Raw genomic sequence first — 24,527 nt, 5'->3', positions numbered from 1 at the left:
CCGTGGCCCGTGGGGTTAGGTAGGGCGTAGAGGAAAGTGATTTCTCTGGTCCTGATTCTCGGATTATAAAGGGAATATCACACTACACCCCCTCAACTACCTATACACTGCTTCAAGTCCCATATGTTACCAGTTAATGCACCAAGTCCCATATGTTACCAGTTAATGCACCAAGTCCCATATGTTACCAGTTAATGCACCAAGTCCCATAACGCTATCAATTAGTAATTATATGTCATCTCAACTTTAAAAGTTTCTCACTCGCAACAAACAAGTGGGTCTCATATACACAGTCCATGGTCCAAAATCCAAATACCCATTCCAGTCAACGAAAGGTCAAATATGAATTTATTAAATAATAGTCGCGAATTTTTAAATACGGGTCTCTACATATGGTCTTAAGTGAGAACATGCTAAGTAAATAATTTAAGTGCGCTCACCTAGGACCTTGGTGCAGGACAGGCAAGAGGAAGGCTGGACCCATGAGACGGTTAAAGTTAATGGATGTGGGATGAAAGGATCTTATGGAGAGAATCCTTAGATTTCATGTAAGCGAATAGATAGTAACTAAAAAGACAATGTGATACTATTCTGTACCTTTTTTATCAATTGTTATATTGTTGAACTGGCTAACTGTAAAGTACGGGGTTAGTAGGGTTGGTATTATCTACTGAGTGTCAAAACTCATTTTAGTGTCGTTGGGCATGGCGTTTATGTCAGGTATTCAGGAGACCAGATAGCAGAATCCTTCACATGAGAAGCAGTATCAGGGTGAGGATCTCTCAGCTGAGGAAGGGGAGTTTGTCGAGCATTGGACGTCTTACCCTTAGATGCTCTGTTAATTTAATGTATTGTTATTTAATTTTCAAAAGTGTTATCACATTTGTCGAACTCTGTTTTATTTTGTCGTGGTGTAAGACATAATTAAGTAACTTTAAATTTAATATTTGGGACTTTCCCTTCTAAACTCTGTTTAATGCTTATTATTTCTTAAATAAAATTTATAAATTATCAAATCAGTTAAAAAAGATTTAATTAACATTTTCAAAAAGTGGGGCATTACAGGGTAGTTTTGTACCATTATGGGGGAGGATTAGTGGCTCAAACCATTTTAATTCAAACAGTGGTGGTAATGGCATAAAGTTCCTTCAAACTTCACTCTTCTCTGGCAAGAATCGGAACTTTATAAAGTACTTGTCGTTTTTTTCCTGTTGATCTTTATCTTTTATCCAAGGTTGGACTCGAGAGGGTGGAGGAATAGTTCCATTCCAATCTTTAGAGAAGAAAAAACATAGTTGTTGGGTTCAGTGTTCCAAGGAGAGGGAGAGACAGAGCGATCGAGTTATAGAGATAGAAATTAACAACAAATCCTGAATTACTCAAGGCAAGGATTTGTAATTTTTGACGACACGCAAAATTATGGGATAGCATGGAAAATTTGATAAAATTCACTCATAATGTACACCTATCCTATGGCATGCTGCCACCTCAGTGGGGTCAAACCCCACCGCCCTTGCACGGTTGTGTAGTTCAATATCCGCAAAATTTTTAGTTCAGCTAAATAAGGTCATGAATTTGGTTCTTCTTCTTATAGAAGTAAACTAGTGTCACCATTCGTGCGTTGCACGAATCGCGTGCTCATTATAATGTGTCGACTTTGAGTTTTTCCTATGTGTTCGTTAGAAATTTATTAATGGTATAAGAAAGCTACTCCCTCCGTCCCAATTTGTTTGTCCAATTGTCGAAATACGTGTCTTTCAAAAATATACTTATATCTTACATTTTATAAATTTTTTTTTTGAAGATTTTGTATAATAAAACTAATTGAGATCTATCAAACAAGATCCTTATTGCATATTAAAAACATTACGAATTGAAAATTATACCCAATTCTTTGAGAGGTCAAACGCTCCCAAAAAGTCAAAAAAAGAACAAACAAACCGGGACGGAAGGAGTATGTTGTAGGGCAAAACTCTGCTCGGAAGCTTAACCCAAAGAACTCTCGATTCCTATCACCTTAATCAAAAGCGAAGATTAAGGTGTTGACTTCTATCTTCCTAATATAAGACTTGTTATAGAGAAAGATACACAAATAAAACAAAACCAATCTCCGAAAACCCAAAATTAAAGAACAAATCTCTATCGCAACCAACTTCATCATCAAAGGTAGAAACCAAGTCTTTGAGCCATGTCTTGCAAGAACAGCTCCCTCGTCTTCAGACAAGAAGTATGAACACGTTTGTAAGCATCCTTTGAACAAGTCAGACGATGAATAGAACATTCTCACCCACACCAAAGGAGAAAATATCACAAGCTTTCTTCATATGGCCACGAACAAAAGAATTCCAAATTTTTTCCTTCAAAAAGAAATAATGTTGCATCAAACACAAGAAGAAACCTAGTTCAAGGATCTCTAGAAAAGAAATATGATTTATATAACAATGGTGAGGTCTAAAGAAAGCTGCACTTTTGTTTCACATTATAAACTATCAGGAAGCCAATTATGAACACCACAGGATTCTGATGCAGGTGATTCACAAAAATAGCACAAACCCCTAAAATGAAACTAATGCAAACAGTAAGAAATCTCACCAAAATGCTTGCCGACATATGCAGCTCACCAGGTTGCAGCTACCGTCCTTTTCCACTGGTTTGTGACTCTTTGGACAAGGTTTTGTGTGTATAGTAATCCAATTAACTGTCTCAAACTCATCACGACACTTCTTGGTCCACAGCTCCCGCATTAAACATGAATAGGGTGAGTGTGCAACTGAAATAGATTGTAAACCACAAGAACATTCAACCTCGCTAAATTCATCATCTTCAACACGAATTGCATTCCCACAGTAGGGAGTACTTGGGCACCATATAACCATTTTATTATCCTCGATATACAACTCAAGCAGAAAACGATCAAATTTCCCCTCTCAATCACGATGCCTCATCCTAACAAGATTTCTGATAATAGCTTCGTCACATATAGTGTTAAATTTGTGAGCCATGCACCTAATATGCTTACTCTGACCCTCATTTATCTTCACAATAAAATGCTCCATCCAACCTAAAAGCAAGAACCCAAATATATGAAAGATAAAACATAAAACCCAACATAAATTATACGTTTCAGAATGATTTTTCCCAAAGAAGTTATATTTCTAAACAACCTAGTAGTAAACACACTTCCCAACAAAAAGTTAAAAACCCCTGAGGAAGGTAATTCCAAAGTATCAAATAGGTAGAACAGTAGCAGGAGCATAAATACAATAATTGGATCCTAAGCTTCATCTAAAATCTGCGAGATCTGTGGGCCTGTGCATTAAGGTGGCCCATAGGCTAGTCCATGGTTTCAGAAACTTCCTTAGATAACTACTATAAGGTAATAAAGCTAGCAAGCCAACAGACAAAAGAACCAAGCTAACAGTTGTTGCAAAAGTTGTGGCCACACTCTATTTTTATCACTGCAGCATCAGGTACATCCTCCATGCAAATATTGCATGCCACAGTGGCAAATGGAGATGAATCAAGATCGTGTTTTTCAACTACAGTTGCACCCGCTTCATCGAACAAGAAAGAACTTCTTGTTATTTCCTCATCTTCCTATCTATGCCTTCTCCACAAGCACCGCAAACAACTTCTCCACATCCCAGCAATAATGAATGAGTAGAGTCCAAGCGTGAAATTCTCCCAGAGACGGAAAATTCCTAATACATGACTAAGCTTACAGCCTTAATCCAAAGAGTGCCAGGTTCCAATCAATTTAATCAAATAGAAAGATTAAGATCTTCATATCTAGCCTCTAAATACAAAAGTCACGATCGGAAGAATACACCTCCAAAACAAAATCAATCTGCCAAAATACTGACGTCGATAACCAATTTGTATCCCAACTTGTTCCAAGTTCCTGAGGCATCTCTTCCGAGCCCAGCCATCTTGTCTTCAAACACTGGTCAAACGGTAAATAGGGAATACGCTTGAAAACACCGCGCCAATAACCGACGATTGATTGAAAATTCTCTTCGACGCCAACAGGCAAGTCACCATAAGCTTTGTAATTCATTGGCAGCACCCTATACTCCTAGATAACAAAAGAAACATTTGTACAATCTCAATAAGCAGCAGGGAAAAACTCTAACCAACAAAAGCAAGAAAGCGATCCCACAATTCTACTAAGACACAAATCACCCTCCGAAAATTGCGTACACATCTTAGGTAAATTGGCCGGCCAAATCAAGATCCCCAAAAACATATTTCGTCTGAATGATTCCTTATTTTTTAATAGCCTAGAACTATCTCAATCTGATTGGACCGAAGCTTTTTCTTAACATTTGCTCTATGAGTGATCCAACGACATCACACCATTTGCGGAATTTCGAGAAACCATTTTGTTTTGGCCTTTGATCTTATCAAGATCCCACACAAATGGGGAAAGGTGGCATATCCATGAAAACTGCAATAGCACATGTGATTTCAAAACAATATGCAAAACAATATGCAATTCGCTACGTGAGGAGCTGTAGCTCACCTAAACTAATTCTACCCTAAAAAGCATGGACACAGGTACGAGGTGCGGCTATGATATGATACGCGTACGACGACAGATGTTTTTTTTCAAAAGAATGAACCACGAGACGCTGAACAATACGTCTAATATAAAAAGTAAGGCAAAAACATATTATACATATAATTTTTAATTCTTCTAAAAACCCGTGCAAGGAAGTATTAATAATTTTAGAAATGTTAGCAAAAAGACAACCAAAAAAAAAAAAAAGCACAAAAACAAAACCTGTAAGCTGAAAGAAACCAAGAATATGCAATACCTTCCTATTCTTCATCTTTAAGCACTTTAAACACGATAGGCTAAGCAGCCGCTTTAGCTCGCTCACATGGAAAGAATGATATATACGAATCGGTAACTCGACATACCTGAAATGACCTGAAAGGTAACAATGACAAAACTTTAGCAGTCTTCCACATAACCACAGGCTGAAAGCATGTGAATGCATTTCTCTCAAACTTTTCATGTTGATGCTTTTCAAGCTGAAAGTGAAATCTCGATCTCAAGTGTTAAGTTTTTTGAAAGGAACAGAAAAAATGAAATTCATTTCATGGTGAAGTAGCTTGAACTACTGTTAGTTCTATTTCCCCAAAGTTTACGTAGTTTTGTTTCTCTCATACATGGCAAGCCCTTTGTTTGAGCCTTTATAATCTTATTGAAGGCATACTCTAAAAGAAATGAAAGAAAGCCCCTCATCAACAATTTGGGATGGAACCATAACAGGAATAAAATTTGGTTTTGAAACTTGCAAGGAAATTGTAAACCCATACACTCTCTAGCATCATTTGTTCAGAAAGGGTTAGCGGAGTTAGTTAGTTAAGCCATGCTACATAAAAGCTTTTTGTTTCCTCTGTTCCAAAAAGTAATTCTCCACCTTGTTTCTAACCATCAAGCAGCTACAAGGATTGAATCAGTCTGTGGTTTGCTCTACTTCATAACCAAATGTTCTAAAGTTACCATTTGATCGATAGTCTTATTTACATAATCTTCTAAAAAACTTCTAGCGAGATCATATGAGAAATCAAATTTCTTTGGACTTGGAAAAAGTTTTTAACAATTAGATTTTGCTTACATCAGCTATGAAGTGATCTCGTATCAACCTTACTAATTCGGAGCTTATGTGTTTTTCTGCCAATTCTGAATAGATTTTCGTAATATTCCTTATCTTTTTGTGTGTCTGTGTGCGCGCGCATTAGTGTGCATCACCCAACAATGACTTCCCTATAAGCCATGCTAGTCAGATTACAAATTCATTCCTTGGTTTGCCACTTGAACGTGGAAAATGTGAATCATTGAAGCTATCAAGTTTCACGTATTTTCTTGTTTTTTATTGGTAAATTACACTGAAAAGTCCACGAGAAATGCATTCACATGCTCTAAGCCTGTGATTCTGTGGAGCACTGCCAAAGTTTCATTACTCTTTCCTTTCAGGTCATTTCAGGTATATCAAGCCACCGATTCCTATATATCATCCTTCCCACGTAAGCGAACTAAAGGGGCTGCCCAACCTACCGTGTTTAAATTGCCTAAAGACAAAGAATTGGAAGGTACTCGATATTCTGAATTTTTTTCACCCAACAGGTTTTGCGCATCATCCAACAATGACTTCCCTATAAGCCATGCTAGTCAGGTTACAAACCCATTCCCAGGCTTACCCCATTAAACTTTCATCTCAGGTTACGAAACTAATGAAAAGTAAAAGAAAAGCTAATAAAATATGAACACATTAAGTTTTCACATTTTTTGTTGTTTATTACCGGTAATTATGCCGAAAAATCCGAAAGGAATGGCCCAGATATTCTGAGTTTCTTTCAGCCTAGAGGTTTGTTTGTTTACTCATCTTTTTAATCCTTGAACAAAAACCAAAGGGCAGCGCGTTCCCTATTCTGTGCTACAGATAGTGCTTGAACCTACAGAAATGATCACAAATTGTTGATATCAAAGAGTACAGAGATCATGGAATTGGTCCCCACACATCTCTCATTTTTTTGGAAACCTGATTTCAGAGCTGAAAAATGTGGCCTCTTTGGGGTTTCCCCCAAAGCATGAAATTGATTTCATAAGGAGCCAAAAATCTACGACCAATTAGTCGGAAGCATGGTTTTCTTTCCCCAAAAGTCTTACCGCATAAAAACCACATATCAATCAATTGACCAGACCTCAACCCAAAAGGAAATAAGGGGAAAAGGACTCACAGGATTTGCTAAGTTGTGAAAGCACCGACAACTCTATCGAACATATTGGCATCATCCTCGTATTTGCAATTGGCGCCGAAGATGACCCAGCAGCTAAGCTTCTCCCTAACCTTCCACTCCAAATCTTCTCCTCTTGCAGCTGATCGGGCGTCATCTGCTCTGAGACGCCTAACCGGCCGTCTGTCGGCGAGATGGTGTTGGACGGATGGATGAAAATGGGAAATGGGAAGAAGATGTGAACAAATGAATTGGAAGTGACAAAGAACCTGGATTCCAGGCAGGATTCCCGGATGTACAGTAACCTTAGGAGGCAATTTTACCGAGAAGCCCCCAAACCCAACACCACTACATGACAAAATAGTGTAGAAAAATCGGGACGCAAACGGAAAACATCAAAAGTCCGAAAACCCGTTAAAGTAATTCGTAAATAGCCCAAATAGTGTCTATGGCCCACCACTTTTGAGCACGAAATGACAAAAACACCCGAAACCCCAAAGAAGTAAATTCAATTGGCTAGTTTTTGAACTCGGGGGCATTATCGTCCGGAGATGGCCAAAGTGTAAGCCACATTTCGGAACTATGTTCCTTTATAGGCGCCTTGCGGAAACATGAAAAAGAGGAAAGACAGTGGTAAAATACATAAAAAATCACAGTGCATGTCAGTCTTTGTTCAAATCCTTCTCTTGTTTGGAACTTCTGAAATCAAAGAAGACAAGATTTGGACACCACTTCACAGTGATTCAAAGACTCGTAAAAGTTAGGGCATCTTTGGTGTCCATGGCTTTAAGCAAGCAATGGGGGTACTTGAAAAGGACAACTTCAGCACCAGAACAACATGATATTGTTCAACAAATTGTTCTAGATGAAGACTTTTGGAGAAAATCTGAGAGAGTACCTAAAATCACAAAGCCTATTTATAAAATGCTTAGGTTTTCGGACACTGACCAACCTATCATTGGGGAGGTGTATGAGCAAATGGATACGATGTTAGGAAGGATCAAAGACATTCTTTCTAATGATCCTGTTGTTTGTGACCTGATTCATGAACTTGTTGTGGCAAGGTTGGACAAAATGAACATACCATTGCATTGCTTAGCTTATGTCCTCGTTCCTAAGTACTACACCAATTCTTGGCTTTCAAATCCCGCGCCTGGTGGTGTGAGGAGGAAACCACATGTTGATTCTGAGGTTCAAAAGGGATATCTTGAGGAAATTGAGAAAATGGTTGTTGATCGGAATGAGGCTGCTGTGATAAGGCTGAATTAGCGATTTTGTGAGCAACAAGGGGTTTTTTCTCAACCTTAAGCGGTCAATGCATTGTCATGGTGGCATCTATATGGTAAAGTTGCACCAGAATTATTTTCTTTGGCTCTGAAAGTTTTGTCTCAAAGTGTGAATACCTCATGTGCTGAGAGGTGTTGGAGTACCTATTCCTATATTCACGCTGTGAAGAGGAACAAGTTGAATGTTGATCGAGCAGAGAAGTTGGTGTTTGTGCATTACAATCATAGATTGCTTTCACGGTACAAAGATGATTATGAGAACTTCAAGAATTGGGATGCAAATCTTGAAGAACCGAACATTGAAGAGGATGTTGCGGCTATGGAGGAACATGAGAGGGTTTCCCTTTCGGATAGTGAAGATGAGCCAGACTCAGTACCAGTTTCTTCACAGCTCACTATTGTTTCAAGTGGTTCAGCTCCACCATGTTCTACTTCATCTATGCTTGGTTCTTCAACTGGTCCATATCCAAGTAGCCAAGTATCTCCCATGGAGCAAGGAAAAGAGCAAGCACAAAGGAGGATTGAAAAAGCAAGAGGGAAGAGGCAGAGAAAGTGAAGATTGTTTTGTTTTGGGGAGAGATGATGTCATGAGTCTTGTTATTGTCTATCATGAGTCTTGTTATTTTCTGTCATGAGTATAGTTACTGTCTGTCATGAGTCTAGTTACTATTGTTTGTCATAAGTCTTTTGTTTTTTTTGTTTTTTTTTGGGTGAAAGCTTGCCAAGGGTTTTCAGTATCAACGATGGGAATGAGAAGTTAATTTGTTTTTGTTGGGATATGTAATGGGGAATATCTCTATCAATGGGAAGTAAGGTGTCTTTTTTGTTCAATCTATAGTTTAAAGCTACTGTCATGTTTTTAATATTCATCTTTTAAATATTTATTTTTATATTTCTACTGTATTTTATATAGACGATCCTAATATAGACGCTTCTAACCTTAGGAGCTTCCACATATCCCCGCACCCGCACCCGCTTTGTGCAACTTAGGATGAACCAATTGATGATTGATAGGTAATCTACAGACTACACTAAGCCAGACCACCGTCGAGCTAAAAAATACTAATAATGGAAGCGAACGTGTGCAAGGATGCACAATTACTCAGTTATCAGAAAAAACACCTGACAATAAGCCTCCTCAAGAACTCTCCAAACCACGGCACTAAGGTAAAGCAATAGTGATGATCACCTTCATGAAAATCAACCGACCTAGTGGCCAAATGTACATTAATTTCCGAGAATACAACATAAGAACATATTGTAAATCCATCTGCTAATTCTGGTGATACCGTCCAACCAGCAATTTTTCAGGACAACTCAAGAATGAGACAATGTAATAAGTTAAAACTAAGACTATGCAAAAAGATGAAAATTTAACAACAATTTCCTTCTTCGTGAAAAGTGAAAACACTTCTGACGAAAAAGAAGAAGGATTGCTCATGCGAATATTTTTCACTGTCTGATACTCTGATGCAAGGATTTACTGGAAAAAGGTATGCTCATCCTATATTTTTCCTACTATTACTTTACCTAGGCTTTAATCCAACTACTTCGGTAATCTGTACTGTTTTGGCTCTCTTTTTTTAATTTTTTCAACGTACGCCTACTTCTGTATCTATTTCTTCTTTTCTTCCTTCCCAATTTCTTCGAAGTGTTCAAAGTCCTACCTAGAAACAAATTGGGTGGTTTAATCTTGAAAAAAATTAGTAAACAAATTGGGGGTTTCTTTTGTCATGTCACCAAATACGAAAAAAGACCAAAAAACCTAATATGGGAAAAAGAGAAAAAGAGCAGAGAGAGAAGAGAGAATTGGGAAATCCTGTGAGGTTTCCCCCACCGTGTATGTGTGTTTCCAGAATTCACATCCTCTTAGAACCCTAATTTCAAAAAAAATCTCTAATTTCATGACAGCACAGAGCCCTAATTTTTGAAACACACAGCGGGAGAGAGAGAGAGAGAGAGATACCTTGATGTGGCGTCGATTGTATTCGCCAATGCTGGGCCGAGCAGATTTCGGCTCCTGCGGCGGTGGTCGGAGGTGGAGGTGGAGGTGGAGGTGGAGGTGGAGGCGGCTCCGCTAGTTGTGCTCGCCGATGCTGTTGGTCGATGGGAGTGGCGAGTTCGTCGCCCTCTCACCATCTCTCTCTCTCTCTTGGAGACAAACGAGCTGGATTCCAGGAAAAATTCCAGCGTGCACAGGGGCCAGGTGAGGTGATTTTACCAGAAAGCCCCCAAGTCCAAACCACTATGTGACAAAATAGTGTATAAAAATCGGGACACAGAGGGAAAACATTGAAAGTCCGAAAACCCGTTAAAGTAATCTGTAAATAACCCAAATAGTGGCCATGGCCCACCACTTTTGAGAGCAAAATTACCAAAATACCCTTATGCAAGAAGTAGCAAACTAAAATCTCAGATGTTTGAAGCCAGGGGCATTTCTGTCCGGAGCTGGCCAAAGTGTAAGCCACATTTCAGAACTACATTTCTTTATAGGCGGCCTGTGGAAATGTAGCGTATATTGACCAGTTTAATTATTTTGGTTTTTCCTAAGGGTTAAAAAATTCTTGTGGGATGGATTAAATCTATTCGAGCTAGTGGTGGTTTGTGGATGGCTTGGGTTGATATGTTAAAGGTCAAGTTGATATGTAAGGATCACCATCTTCTTCTTCTTCTTCTTCTTGTATTTGGGTCGGATGGTCATGAATGGAATCTTGTCTTATCGTAATTTTTTTGAACGGCAGAAAATTTGTATTGAACTTCACCATGAGAAACATCTCCAACCCATAACTGGGATAGCTGGGGAGTGGGGGACAGATGCCCAATTCACTGGCAGAGCACCCCTCGAAAAAGCAGAAGACAAATGCTTGGACCCCAAGAGTAATTACAAATAAAGTAGGGTCGGCCCAAGAGATTTGGATGCCCAATGCTAAATTGTGAGATGGTACCCTACGTGTTTTTAGAATTACACAATAATGATAGAAATGTTTTTTTTATATTACTACTTTAGACTTTATAATGCATGTTAATTATTTTGTTACTAACGGCCAAAATGGTTGGCTAGAATTCTGTTTGACTTGGTTTCGAAACTTGGCAGTTACAATAGTATTATTTTTGGGGGAAAAATCATTTCAAAAGATAAAGCTGTCTATCTAGTAGACTCGAACTCAGACACTCCACATAGACTAAAATCAAATCAACTTACCATTGAGCTATAAAATGAACAATTAATATATATACTAATTTACAAGTAATATTAGAATGCTCCTAAAATTTGAAATTTTTTGGATACCCAAGTTCCATGCCTTTTGAGTTTAGGGCCAACTGGGCACATTCCATGGGGTACGTAACACTTTAAGAGCAAAGATGGATAATATGTTGGGTCGTGACCCCGACCCTCTAATCCGCACTCTCAAGCACAAGCACACAATAAACCAAGCATAAACACAAGAGATGCGAGGGAAAACTCCGTATGTGTATTAATCACAAAACAAATACAATATACATAAAAACAAACTTCTCCGGCACGTCACAACCCGACTGCCATCACTCCTCTCTCTCTCTCATTCCAATGGCTCTCTGACAGTCTCTTCGGACATCTCCGAGGAGCTCCGCGCCCCCACTGGGAGAGCTCTCCGCTCACACTCTCTCTGCCCTCTCTCACAGTCTCTCAGCCCACACACGCACACTGCCCCTTGGCAGTCAATACAAATACCAAAACGCAAGGGGGAGTAATCCCCTGCACTCACATCCACCCTACTTGGGTGTACCCAACACAACACAGTAGTGCTGTTGTTGTCACTTTCAATGATGGCATCCGATCGATATGTAGTTCACTTCTAGCAACTGTCTCGCCATCCTAGCCGCAAGAGCTTCTCCCAGCCACCCAAGAGGTCCTGCCATACAAAATCCTCCTCTGATTAACAGTACTACCTCTAGCTATAGCTGCCTTAGCCACATCATTAATTCTTCAAAGCTACTCCACATCACAATTGGCTTTAACTGATCGATCCTTGAAGTGTAGGAGAGGGAGACCAGCATGCAGGTGGGTCTTAGGCTTAATTTGGGAACTCTCCTGAGTCGAGGATTATTGACAGGGATCAAGCTAGAAGATAGGAATATAGTCTCTATAGAGTGGGATTTTGTAACAGTCCTAAATTTTCAACTAGAAGAATAACTATTGGTTCGATCGCTTTTTTTCTTTCGTCTTTATTTATTTATTTTTGTCTTTGTTTACATTTGTTAGTTGGATTCAGCTCCTCTTTAGTCCATGCAAATGGATTGGAACGTCTAGTTGGGCTATTTGTGGGCTCTTACCGGGCCGGCTTTAATGATCCAAACCGTTCACGTTTTGGAGTTTGTCGAGAACATCAATTACATCGAAAATTAATTAACTTGTCTTAGAATGTAACAAGATTACAGTACCGAATCGGAACTCATTTAACTTATTTATCTCAAGAAAATTGCGTTATGAAATCATGTAAAAAGGTTTCCAATCAACCTATTTTTTGACCTACTGCATGTTTTAGATGAGCTCTAAAATATGAACCGTTTGAATTTTAAAATGGGTCCATATTGTGTCGTATCTGTATCGTATCTTGAAAGATGTGTCTCAATGTATTTTCTAAAAAATTTGATAGAGTTTCCCTTGTTTTTAGTCTAGCTTAATGTCACAACGTCTTAGTCAGCTGTAGCAACAAAAAAAAAGAGCAAAATAGCAGTTCAAGGCAAAACAGCATGCCCATTAATAAATGTTCAAGGCAGATAGAACTTTGCATGGCTTTGAAGAAGAAAAAAAAAATCAGGCCTTGCCTTTAGAGCTTCGGGACAATAACTAAGAAAACCTATGTAGATAAGCTCCAGGAAGCTGACACCACAAGAAGTAGAGCTATAAACCCAGAGTTATTTGAATTTCATAATGTATCACTCATTATCTCAAATTGTACCACTCTGAAACCAATGAAGCAACAAAAATGGAGTACAAACTTGTATATTTTCAAACAAGCCATGAAACATTGTCAAATTGAAACAAAGGCCATGAGCCGAACATCATCATCATTGTCTCCCCTAAGCTATATTACAAGCCAAATGAAAAAGAAAAATCCTAAGTGTTGCTAGCATCTCTTCTTGGCTTTGTGCTCTCCCTCTTGCATAGCTTTGTGCTCACCCTCTTGATGATATGAGGCTGTGCACTAACATGAACCAAAGTAGGTAGCAGATATGCTAAAGTCTTTTCAGCATCTGTCTCAGCAATGCCAATAAAATCACTTCCTTTTAAGGCCATTGGCCATCCTTGTGACTGATTAGGCGTTGGCTCAACAAAGCCCAATATGGTGATAGTCTACGAGCAATAACCTATCAATCATATAAGATCAAGAAGTTAATCAATAACACATCTTCAAAAGTTGGGGCAAGAATCTACACATTGAATCCAAACTCCAATACATGACAGCTGATGCATTAACAATCTTAATGCGCAAAACTAAGTAGGAAGAGAAATAATGCAGAAGGGTCTGAAGATTTTCTAATTCTATGTTATGCTACATCTTTAAATAACACAAATAGATTTTCCAATCCAGGAAGTCCTCTCAAGACCAACACCATTATGCCAACCAAAATGATTTTCAGCACATAATTTTCTCTTTTTTTCACAGCTTCATAACAGAGGACATTTCAACCCAATGATGTATAGCAAGCAAGTACATGTTCGCATTTTTTGCTTGCACCACGATAGCCAAAAAAACCAAAGATATCTACCACAAGAATCCAAGCAAACAGACTAACATACACTACAAAAAGCAAAATTATATTCAATGCATTGTGCCCTGCTCCCTTCCTTTTCACAGGTCATGTGATGGTATCCATATCAAATTCATCGGTCTACGACCTCCCTTTAGGCACTTCGAATATATTCAACCACGCCAAGAACAAAGCCATACCTAAACTTCCTAAACTCCCATTAGGCATGTAACCATACATAAGCAGCCTTGTGATTTGGTTCCAACAACAACCCAAAAAATTTCACAATGCATTAAATGCCCCAAAACTAAACAGCCAAAACTGATTGAAATTGGAACACTAATTAAAACCCTAATTTTTTGTGCCAAAATCCCCAATTTTTATGAATTGAAATTGGAACCCTAGTTCGATCAATACCAACGTTCGAGAGAGAGAGAGAGTTCGCGAGAGAGAGACCTTCGGCGGCGTACGGCGGCGGCGGTTGTGGTCGAGACCTTCGTCAGCGTTCTAGATCGATACCATTGAAAGTGGTTCGAAGCTCGTCGGCGTACGGTGGTGGTGCTGGTCGGCCGTCGTGGAGGCGTTTTCTCCATCGGTGTTGACAGCAGTGGTGGTGCTTGGCGGTGGGTTGGGTTGGATGTGGTGTCCCCCTCTTCTCTATCTCTCTGTTTTCTGACAAGGGGTGAGTAAAAAATCAATCAAACCACGAATCCAGTCCAAATCAATCCAAATCGAATGATTTGGTTTGGTTTTTTAGTAAGGCAGAAACTGCGTTAAATGGTTTGATTTGTGGATTTACGTTAATAATTTTGATTCCAAACCGATCCAAACCGTATAATTACATATCTCATTTAATTTAAATACACCAAGTATACATGAGAATTATATATAGTCAACTAATTTCTTAAATTAATAATCTATTCAATCTACCATCTTATTCAGTATTTATTTATTGTCAAAATTATTTAGCATAAACTTCTATGTATCACAACTTATTCCTATAATTAAATTTTCCATTTTACGGGTTGTACTCTGCCCGCGCTTAATTCTATTTTGATTAATGACTTTTCCTAGTTTTGTATGTTGTAATCCAGTGACGTTATCAAAAACAAAAAACAAAACTTATTCCTATAATTTTGGTACACCAAAAGTATGGTATATAAATATATAATGCCTCATTTAGTGAATAGTGGTTCCACGGTTCAATTAATTCCTAAATTTTCCTATATTTCTATAAATAAAAATCAATTGTCAGTTATCTCCGCAATTTTGAGTACTTTAAATAGCTTACGAAGATGATATTTCACTTTAAAGTAAATCATGGTTCGAAACCGAATAGTTATCTAATGGTTTGGTTTTATACTTTTTGTTGGTTGGTTTGGTTCTCCAAATTCATGTTCCGTAGGTAGTGGTTTAGTTTGGTTCTCGGTTTACTATAAAACCGAACCAATTGAGTCCATGCTCACCCCTAGTTTTGATTTTGAGAAAAAAAAATTTGGACTCTCCAAAACGACATCTTGTTGGAGAGGTAGTGGATGGTGTAGTGTAAGAGGTAGTGTACGTATCATTCCTGAAGAAAAGCACGGCAATAAAAAGAGTGTGCCACACATTGCATATACACGGTCATAACAAAAAGAAATGGTGTGCGACGGCAGTGGAGAAAAGATTGGAAGCAACTGGTTGTTTGCTATTCCAAAGGGGTTTTTATAGGTTTTGGAAGGCGTGTAGATTCAAGGTTATTGACGATCAAGATTATTGGGTGCAGTGTATGTATGACACGTTGTGAGGATTTATATCTTTTTGATAGGTATATTTATAACTGCATAATGATTATAGTGATTTGATTCATTCACTTGATTTTTATCCATTATGGAGGTTTTCTATGTATATCTCTTAGTTGTGTGATTGATTGATTGCATAGTTATCCATTATGGAGGTTTTCTATGTATATCTTTTAGTTGTGCGATTGATTGATTGCGTAGTTATTGTTGATAGTTTTTACTTAGTGATTCGCGTTCATACTGTTAGGGTTTTTTAAGGATTGTTAGGGATCCCATTTTTTCATATGTTCTTTAAGCGATCTAAAAGCGAATGGTTTGAATTATTGATAGAGACATGGAAAGTGCCCAAAAAAGGGGTCAAAACTGTCCATTTATTGGAGGATCGAATTCCAATTTATATCTTATAATTTAAATTTTTTTAGGTAATTTTTAAAAAATTGTTTGAAAAAAAAAATAATTGACAAGTATCAAAAAGATTTATATTGTATATTAATTAAAAAACATAGGGTAAATTTCACTTACCTCCCCTGAGGTTTCTAACAATGACAGACACCTCCCCTCACGTTTCAAAAATTGCACTTACCTCCCTTCTGCTTTACTTGTCGGCTGCAAATTCCCCCAGCCGTTAGTCAACTGTCACTAAAGGTGACGGAAAATGGTGAGGTCAGCCAAAAGTGAAGATTCATTTCTCATTTTGCCTTCATCTCTTGTCTTTAGCCTTTTATACCCTCTTTTTCATTCCAAAAAATGCAATAAACATATACCAAAACACCATATGTTGATGATATATGTTCAATGAATATCAACAATAGAAAATACATGTTCAACATTTTGGGCTAGCCAAAAGTGAAATTTTTTTTTTGTCTTTTCTAATTTTTTTAATTTTAATTTTGGGAAAAAAATTATTACTTCTTTTAGTTTCTCTACATAAGAGGAATCTATGAAGTAGAAAAATATGGACCAATTTAAAAATTTTAATTTAATACCAAATAAATAAAATAAACAAGATAAATCAACTTGTTTTAATTATTTTGGGTTTTTTTTTTCTAAAGTTTGAAAAATATGGTCCATGGTGTTTTAATTTTTTTATTCTACTCATTGAGACGAACCTAAAAATTAGAATGGGTGGTTCTAAGATACGTGGTGGTTGTTAATTATTCTACTCAAAGTTTAAAAAGGTTCACTAATGACGAGAAAAAAACCAAGAAAAATAGGATTCATAGATTTGTAATAAGCGAATGGGTGGTTTTAAGATACGGGGTGGTTGTTAATTATTATTCAACTACTTATTTGATTTTTTAGTTTCAGGCTACACATAAACATGTATAAATCTTTGGCATTTAAGTGAAATTAAGCTTAGTTTGGCATGAACGAACATTTATTTCTTTGTGTTTTAAGGAAAAAAACTTCCTTGTATTCTCAACTTGTATAAATATAAATAAGTCTCCAAAAATAACCCAACATAACTCTTTTAAACCCACCTTAAAAGCTCTGCGTAAGTATGTTAATTTTTTTGAGCCAACGAAAAAACAAAAAGAATATTTGGCATCTCAAATTAATTTTTGCTACAAAGACAAAAAAAAACTACTAAACAAGTTTTTTAACTCTATAACTTCTTTTCTTTTCTTTTTTGATTTTTTAGTTGTTAGGGAACTTTTACTATCTTTGGTTCAATTTTATACTTGTCCCTCGAATGATTAAAGAAATTGGTAAAGAATTAGACAAGAATAAATGAAAATAAAAAGTTTCAAAATTTTAATTTTTGAGATCCTATATAGAGTAGAGGTGACTAATCAAATGTTGAGGTGATTATGTTTATTTTTTTGAGTTATTTATTTAGTCAAATAGACAAAAGTATAAGAAAATTTGAGAAGGGGTAAAAAAGTAAAAGCCCAACTTCTGTCTGGAAAAGTTACCCGACAACTCTGACAGGGGAGGTAAGTGCAATTTCAGAAACGTGAGGGGAGGTGTCTGTCATTGTCAGAAACCTCAGGGGAGGTAAGTGAAATTTACCCAAAAACATAAGCAACTTTGTTCTCTCAGGTTCGAAAAATGGGGACGGAGAAGTACTAAAATGCAAGAATCAAATGGTTGTGCTTTTGCTTGCAGACTGTGGAAACTGGAACCAAAGTAGAAAATAGACTGAATGGAGGTACCTTGGGATGCCTTAGACCTAGACGACTCTGATCTCCCCTCTCTCCTCCGCCCTTGCAAACGCCAAACTCACCACCACCACCACCAACAAAAACAACCCCTCGACGATCACAATCACAACCCCGGCTCACTGTCACAGCAATCTCCGCGCATCATTCCGGGCCCCGCAGGTGCCGTCCAGGCCGCCATGCTCCGTAAGGCTCTCGCCAATCGAAACCCCGTTGCCGCTGCCGGCATTGATGACGATGATGCTCCAGTCACTACCCAGGAGTACATCAGGAGGGCGTTGGAAGACGGAGAAGATGACGATGATTTCAATCGCAACCCCTGGCTTTCCGTCCTAGAATTCCTCGGTCACCAAGGTAGAGGAATCATAGGTTGCCTATTTGGTAGCATTTCTTTATATTTATTTGGGCTTATTTGCTCGGATTCTTGGTAATGGTTTTGTAGACTCCTTGGTTGCTGAATTTGTGCTTGCGGATTTTTTTCAGGAGCAGTGGATTCTTTGGACTCTATCAAGAAATGCCGATACATTGACAAACTTGATCAGGTATTGCCAACCAAAAATGTGTTGCAATTGTGTGTCTATATAGATACATGAAGTCTTTATATCGAGGCATATCCTGCGTTAATATTAGTCTCTTTACAATTAGATATTATGCGAGTGGTGTGTGACCAGGTTGTTGCTATCATCAAAACATGCACACCAAACGGCCTCGGTGATCTGATTGCCACGCTGAAGGTATAACTGTGGCTGTAGGGTTATAGTTTAGATGTGATGTTGTTATGGCTGCAATTGATTGGGCTTTTGTTTTGTCATTAGGATCCTACGGGTACAATTGACGCTAGCATTCATCATAAAGTTCTTGATGACGTTGAGTTAGGAAAGCACATTTCAGTTGGTTCTGTCTTGATTCTCCAAAAGGTCTGCCTCTTGTTTGGACTTGTAGAGTATGTATTGCTTTCTAGATAATTAAAAGTTATTGATGTTTTTCTGGTGAACTTAGGCCCTTTTTATTTGTTCAGATAAAGATTGGACTATAAATCAAATGTGTCACATATCCGCCTTTTAGCGGGAACCTTTGGAGTCAGGATTAAACATCCGGATACTATATCTCCCAAATAAGGATATACTATACAATGGGATGTGTGGTATTATTGAATCCCTGAGGGCCTCACTATTTGTCATATGAGATTTACTTATCCTACGGGATTATATACCCCTTCCTTACTAATCCAGTAAGACAGGCCCTTATAGTTCATGCTATAATTATTTAACCACGCGATTAACAAGAGATGATATTTTCAGGTTGCTGTATTTGTCCCCTGTCAATCTGCACACTGTCTTAACATAACAGTAAGCAATGTGGCCAAGGTACATCTCTCACTATTCAATCTTCACCCACATTGCTTTCATTGGTAATTTAGGTGGCTAGCCATGGTTGTAGACTGACTGACAAGTACTATCATTTGCTTCATTTCTTTCAGGTTTTCATTTAGTTTTCTTGTGCCAAGTTATAATTGTAGTGCTTTTTGGAAGAAAAAACAAATATCTGGAGCCAGTTTACTTTTACACTTGAGATATGGAATAGAAAAGGCTTCCTTGCGATTGGCTTTCATTTCCCAATAAGTCTTCTAGATTGTTAGAACCCTTCTTTGGATCTTTTTATCCAAATTGGGGACTCATTTTTAGACAAGAAGTCTTTTTTGGTATATAATCTTTAAAAGCGGCTTTTCGTGAGAAGAGTCCTGGAAGCTCAAAGTGCATGAATTGGATGGCGTGTTTGTAGAATGTTTAGTGAAACATGTCGAATAACAAATCAAAGACATTCCGTAACTCTTTTTTGAAATTGAAATACATTCTTAGCGCCTCTTTAGCGTTCTTATTTTCCCAAATGGTAATATCTTGTGAGGCACCAAGGATTGTCGGTGCCTCATATATATTATCCCTTGGATAACATCTGGAAAGTTTTTATTCTATTAGGGGACAGAGGGAATTTTTCAAAGGCATACTATTGTCCTGGCAATGCCAATGTGAAAATCCATGTGGATATTTACATCGTATAATCATATAAAATGTGTTCGCACCTATATTAGATATATAGACATAAAAATTTATATTAGATTGCAGCAATGGGGCTTAAGGACAACAAACAATAGTAGCGTGACAGCTGGAACACACAGATTGTAGAGACCAACCTGTAGGCTTTGGTGGAAGATAAACTTGAATATGAACTATTCCATGGAATTATAGAGTGGTTGAGCCACTTGTGTCTATAGCTAATTTGAAGGTGGTCTGATTATATTGTGCAATCACACAAATCCAATGATTCAAAGATCTACAACTCACTTCTCTAATACTCCAACTAGCTCTTAAACTCCACTTTCCTTCTCTGTTTCCCAACTCTCCATCACAAGTACCCCACAACAGTTAAGCTTAAGTTCTCTCAATATGCCCCCAAGCTTAATCGTCTTCCTAAAATCTTCTATCCCTACCATATCTATTTGCCTCGTTGGACAACCATCTATTATCCTCCTTCTCCGTCATGCTAAACAACTATTGTTATCATTCTTCATCTTGTGGAACAACCTCATGTTGTTCCTTGCACCATATCTTGAGGCCTCTTTAACCTCACACTTGGTTGAAAATTTGAAATAAACATTAGAGGCTTTGAGGGTAGAAGTAAGTCTATAATCATCAAACGCTGAACTTTCCAGTATAGAGAGAGAGATTTAACCTAAAACAAAAAAGCTCCACTAATAACAAACGTCTTTGAGCCACTCAATCACGCGTCAATATCAAAAAAATTCACAGCCTTACCATTACAATATTCAATTTGAGCCACTTGTGGCGGCTCAATTTTGACAACATTTTTTACATTGCGGGATTCATGTTGTCCAGATGATCCTCCTCGTGTGGTTTAGTTTGAAATTGGACCACCTTCAAAATTTAACTGCAGACAAAAGTTGCTCAATCAGTCTATAATTCTGCCGTTTGAATTCAAGTTGATAATGTAAAAAAGAAGTATAAATATAACCTAGATTCCTAAATAGGTAACTCCTAAAATAACAAGTAAAACGTAAAAGCCTAAAATCTAAATAGAGAATTATAACGCCCTTGTTCGGTTGTGGGTTTGGAAAAAAAATTTCAAACCCAAATTCACTCATTACCTATATTTCCAATCATTACTTTCATTTCTCTCTCCACTCATTACCCCTATATCCAATCATTAATCTCATTTCTCTCTCTATCTTTCTCCACTCATTACCCCTCACTCCAATTATTACCCTATTTTCTCTCTTGACTCATTACCCAAAAATTAAACCCAAATTTTTTCCAAACCCACAACTGAACAAGGCCAACGTAAATCAATATCCTCCCGGATCACATACAAATAGTTCGTCGGGCCCATGGGGCACTCATTCTTATTTCGTATCACAATTGGCTTGTTGAGTCCACCTATTAATGTTCTATGACCAACAGTAGAATGACAAGGACAAGCAATGTGGGTGAATAGGTATGAAACTTAGTAGCAGGATCCTCCTAAAATGGGTGCGCTCTCTAGATGGGAGCTCGTTCCCCTTGAGACGAGAGATCGTTTCTGACAAAGATGGGAGCTTATCGGGCCGTTAAAGCAGTTATTCTCTTACTTTTAAGGGAGTTAGCTATTGTGGAAATAACATGAGAATCATATTAGTCAACAAGTTTTGCAAATTGAAAATATCGAACTTCCATATTCCAATAAATACACTTTAAGATTGGAAAAATTCTCAATTAGGCGCTCCCAACCTTAGGAGCTCGGTGCCTCCGCTCCTCTGCCCCCGCTTAAGCATAGATCCATTTATCTGGCCAAGTTGGTTGGGAAACAAGGCTTGGTTTGATTTTGAAATAATACTGATGATGCAATTCTGTATGCTAGACCTGGTAGGTAATGTACAAGCCAGACAAGACAGTCTTATATCAGTTTCCATTATTCATTTTCTATATTCTAGGTCTAAATGTTTTCGATGGTTGTGGTCATGAATTTCATAAGATAGTACTAATGCAGTATATATGTTACTAGCGAATTGCCCGTGCCTATGGCACTACCCACCCCCATTGGAGTTACCTTTTGAATCTTGATAGTGGCTCAAAACAACTAATATAACGGGCCTAACGGAAAATGCTTTTACGATCAAAGATAAGAAAGATATGGATCATTCGCAATCGTAGAAAATATGTCTTGCAACATTTGTACGAAGTCTTGCTTACTTTTGAGGCTATCGACACTAAGGCACTTTTGAGCCTAACCCCAAGAATCGAACTTGGCAATTGTGTGGAGAGCAAACTCACCAACAAACCCGAACCAAAATATAAATAACATAAACGAACCAAACAAATTAACTGGAAGCATCTCAACCACATCTTTTGACAAACAAAACAAAGTGCAAATCAACCACATCTTTAGACATTTCTTAATTGAAGACTATATGGGCACTGGGTGAGTTGGGACTAATTCCCCTTTGTTTTGTGTTTTTTTCCCCTAAACTCTATGAATCCCACATTAAGGATAAGGATAAGGATATGCCTTTTCATTCACTTGCAACTTGCAAGCCAATTTTTCATGTTCTTTTTTCTTTTTCTTTTTTTTTTGACCAGTCCAATTTTTCATGTTCTTAAATGGCCCCAATTTTCACGTGCATGCCTTTCATACTGGGTATGCACGAAAGTCGGCAGAATCAACAATATAAAACTAGGTAAGAAAGAGAGGAGAATCACCCTGCAACACCTACACAGTAAAAAAAACACACATCAAAATTCCAAAAATCCCAATAGACCCATTACCTTTTCTTTCACACCGCTTCAAAAAATCCCAAATAGTTTCTTAGACTCATTACATTTGCTTTCACGCAGCTTCCAAAAATCCGAAATAGTTTTTCTATTTACCCCAACATTATGGATCAAAGTAATGTTTCTTACCTTCCATGCAGCTTTCTTGGCCCATTCTTGAATATTGTCAAGTTAGCCGACGTCGAGACCTCGGTGACACCAGAGAGAGAGAGAGAGAGTAGTCATTCATTTTACATACTGAGATAGATGTGCAGATATTGTGTACAGCTCAACTTTCATTACAAATTATCTTTAATTTTTTCATCCATATGAAGTTTAGAACCTTGGCCTCCATCACTATATCGGATTGAACACCATACAAACTACGTAATAATCTCACCTCCCATGGATTATAAGTTCCAAATTCCCAGAAGAGTCAAATGTATATAAGCATTTTTTGACGGTAGAAATCATAGGCTCTCATTTTGTGCGGGAGACGACTATGGGACAGCTGTATGTGACAGCTGGTGTCTGGTTATTTTCTATTTCCAGAAATGCTCTCAGTGACTTCTTTGTGCCATTTCTGCTACGATGTTTTCTTGTTACAGGTCATCTCTAAGGACAGCGGACCTCTAATAAAACAAGGTTGCCCTGTATCAGTAATCAGACCTGTTCGTAGAGGTTGGTGATGGGTGCTCTTCCCTTCCTCTTTCCATCTCTATACAAGTTTTGGGAAGGATAAAAACACTTTTCACTTCAGTATTTTGTTATGCTGTTTGTTGACATTTAATGCTTAGCATACATTCTGACCAATACCCTCTCTCTTTCCTGGAAGGTGGTGAATACACAGGTAATGTTCCCAAGGTCATTTCTCTGGAGTCGGACAGAATTGAAGGCATCGTGGACAATGTCAGGCAATCTGGTAGTATGAGAAATCCTGCTCAAATTGATAAGCTAATGGACAAAGGAAATCCAACTCAACTGAGTGGGCACTGTGGAGATCAAAATGGTGCTCTAGGGGCTCTAGAAATCATGAAGAAGACAGCAAGAATAGATTGCATTGATGATGACCAAAGGGGTTTGGAATTTGGGGACAGAGTGAAACCTGGAGGCTATCAACCAAGTAGCCTCCAGCATAGTAGCCCTGTGGCAAAGTTGGCTGAGAGCCAGAATGATCAAGATAGTCAGATAATAAATGGAACTCAGAACCAAAGACAGACAGTGATATCAAAAGCCTTCATTCCCGAATGGACAGATGAACAACTAAATGAGCTTTTTGCCGCTGAAAGCGATGATGGCTACTCGATTTTCTGATGCCAAACTGGTCCTTGCAACTCAAGGGGAGGAGTATTTACCAATGTGCAGCGAAGAATCTTTTTGGTCAATCTTATTAGCTGAACACCATATAAAATACTGTGTTTTTTTTTTTTTTTTTTGAACGAATCTTTAATGCGGTGACAAATATATTGTAAAGCTTTTTTCTTGACGTTCATCATCTGGTGGTTAGTATTCCATTGTCAATAAATATTGGTTGGAATTTTTTGAATGTGGATTTCTATGCCTGAAGTTTGCAATAAATTTTGGGTGTTCTTTTTGTCTAAAATGCCCTTGGGTTTGTGCTGTGTGGGGTTTTGTTTGTGGGGCGTTATTGTATGGATTTTGAAGTTCTTATTTTGTTGGGTTCATTTGGTTTTGTATGGGAGAAGTTTCATGCATATAGTTACAACGGAGCTGAAGGGGCGTTTCTTCAGCAGAGGAATTCAACCACTATTTCTACAGTTTGAAAGCTGATTTGAATCTTTACTGTTTCCACGGCTCCAGACAATCCTCTTCCGGTTGATTCTTTGCCTTAGTTTGGGTGGTCTTCACGAGATTAGTCTTTGTTTTGTATTCTAAACTAAATAAATAAATATTTTTTCGCTCTGGATTTGGTTTCCTTTTGATGTTGTTGGTTTCCTTCTGAAATAGATTTAGCTTCTGCAATTTTGTTTTTTAAGTGGTTTATTGTTGAGT

General features: G+C 37.9%; 2 protein-coding genes and 1 long non-coding RNA gene across 5 annotated transcripts; 1 reads left to right on the top strand and 2 right to left on the bottom strand.

Annotated features, from left to right (window-relative positions):
- Positions 1 to 2,591: 2,591 nt before the first annotated feature.
- Positions 2,592 to 10,451, bottom strand: LOC131298003 (uncharacterized). 3 transcript variants are annotated; one of them, XM_058323253.1, is made up of 5 exons: positions 10,000 to 10,451; positions 9,156 to 9,242; positions 6,751 to 6,930; positions 4,818 to 4,933; positions 3,422 to 4,075 (listed from the first exon to the last, which is right to left on the bottom strand). In XM_058323253.1, exons 3-5 carry the CDS (start codon positions 6,902 to 6,904, stop codon positions 3,797 to 3,799), a joined length of 549 nt encoding a protein of 182 aa, XP_058179236.1. In that variant the 5' UTR covers positions 6,905 to 6,930; positions 9,156 to 9,242; positions 10,000 to 10,451; the 3' UTR covers positions 3,422 to 3,796. The 3 variants fall into 3 exon arrangements, 2 of the variants coding, with proteins under 2 accessions (XP_058179237.1, XP_058179236.1); XR_009190441.1 differs by lacking the exons at positions 9,156 to 9,242; positions 10,000 to 10,451 and adding an exon at positions 2,592 to 2,770 and having other exon boundaries at positions 3,420 to 4,075; positions 6,751 to 6,904; XM_058323254.1 differs by lacking the exon at positions 9,156 to 9,242 and having other exon boundaries at positions 3,133 to 4,075.
- A 2,553-nt stretch (positions 10,452 to 13,004) lies between these two features.
- On the bottom strand, positions 13,005 to 14,487 carry LOC131336172 (uncharacterized). Its single transcript, XR_009202756.1, has 2 exons — positions 14,226 to 14,487; positions 13,005 to 13,385 (listed from the first exon to the last, which is right to left on the bottom strand). It is a non-coding gene; the product is annotated as an uncharacterized LOC131336172 (long non-coding RNA).
- Positions 14,488 to 17,598: 3,111 nt separating this feature from the next.
- On the top strand, positions 17,599 to 24,134 carry LOC131336170 (uncharacterized). Its single transcript, XM_058371903.1, has 7 exons — positions 17,599 to 18,066; positions 18,196 to 18,254; positions 18,384 to 18,446; positions 18,528 to 18,629; positions 19,014 to 19,079; positions 23,123 to 23,195; positions 23,350 to 24,134. The coding sequence occupies exons 1-7, from the start codon at positions 17,697 to 17,699 to the stop codon at positions 23,826 to 23,828; spliced, it is 1,212 nt and encodes a 403-aa protein (XP_058227886.1). The 5' UTR covers positions 17,599 to 17,696; the 3' UTR covers positions 23,829 to 24,134.
- The last annotated feature ends 393 nt before the right edge of the window (positions 24,135 to 24,527 follow it).

This window comes from Rhododendron vialii, chromosome 8a (assembly GCF_030253575.1).
Source record: "Rhododendron vialii isolate Sample 1 chromosome 8a, ASM3025357v1".
NCBI classification, from domain to species: domain Eukaryota; kingdom Viridiplantae; phylum Streptophyta; class Magnoliopsida; order Ericales; family Ericaceae; genus Rhododendron; species Rhododendron vialii.
The sequence above is the reverse complement of the archived record's forward strand: the minus strand, read 5'-3'. Positions and strand labels throughout refer to the sequence as shown.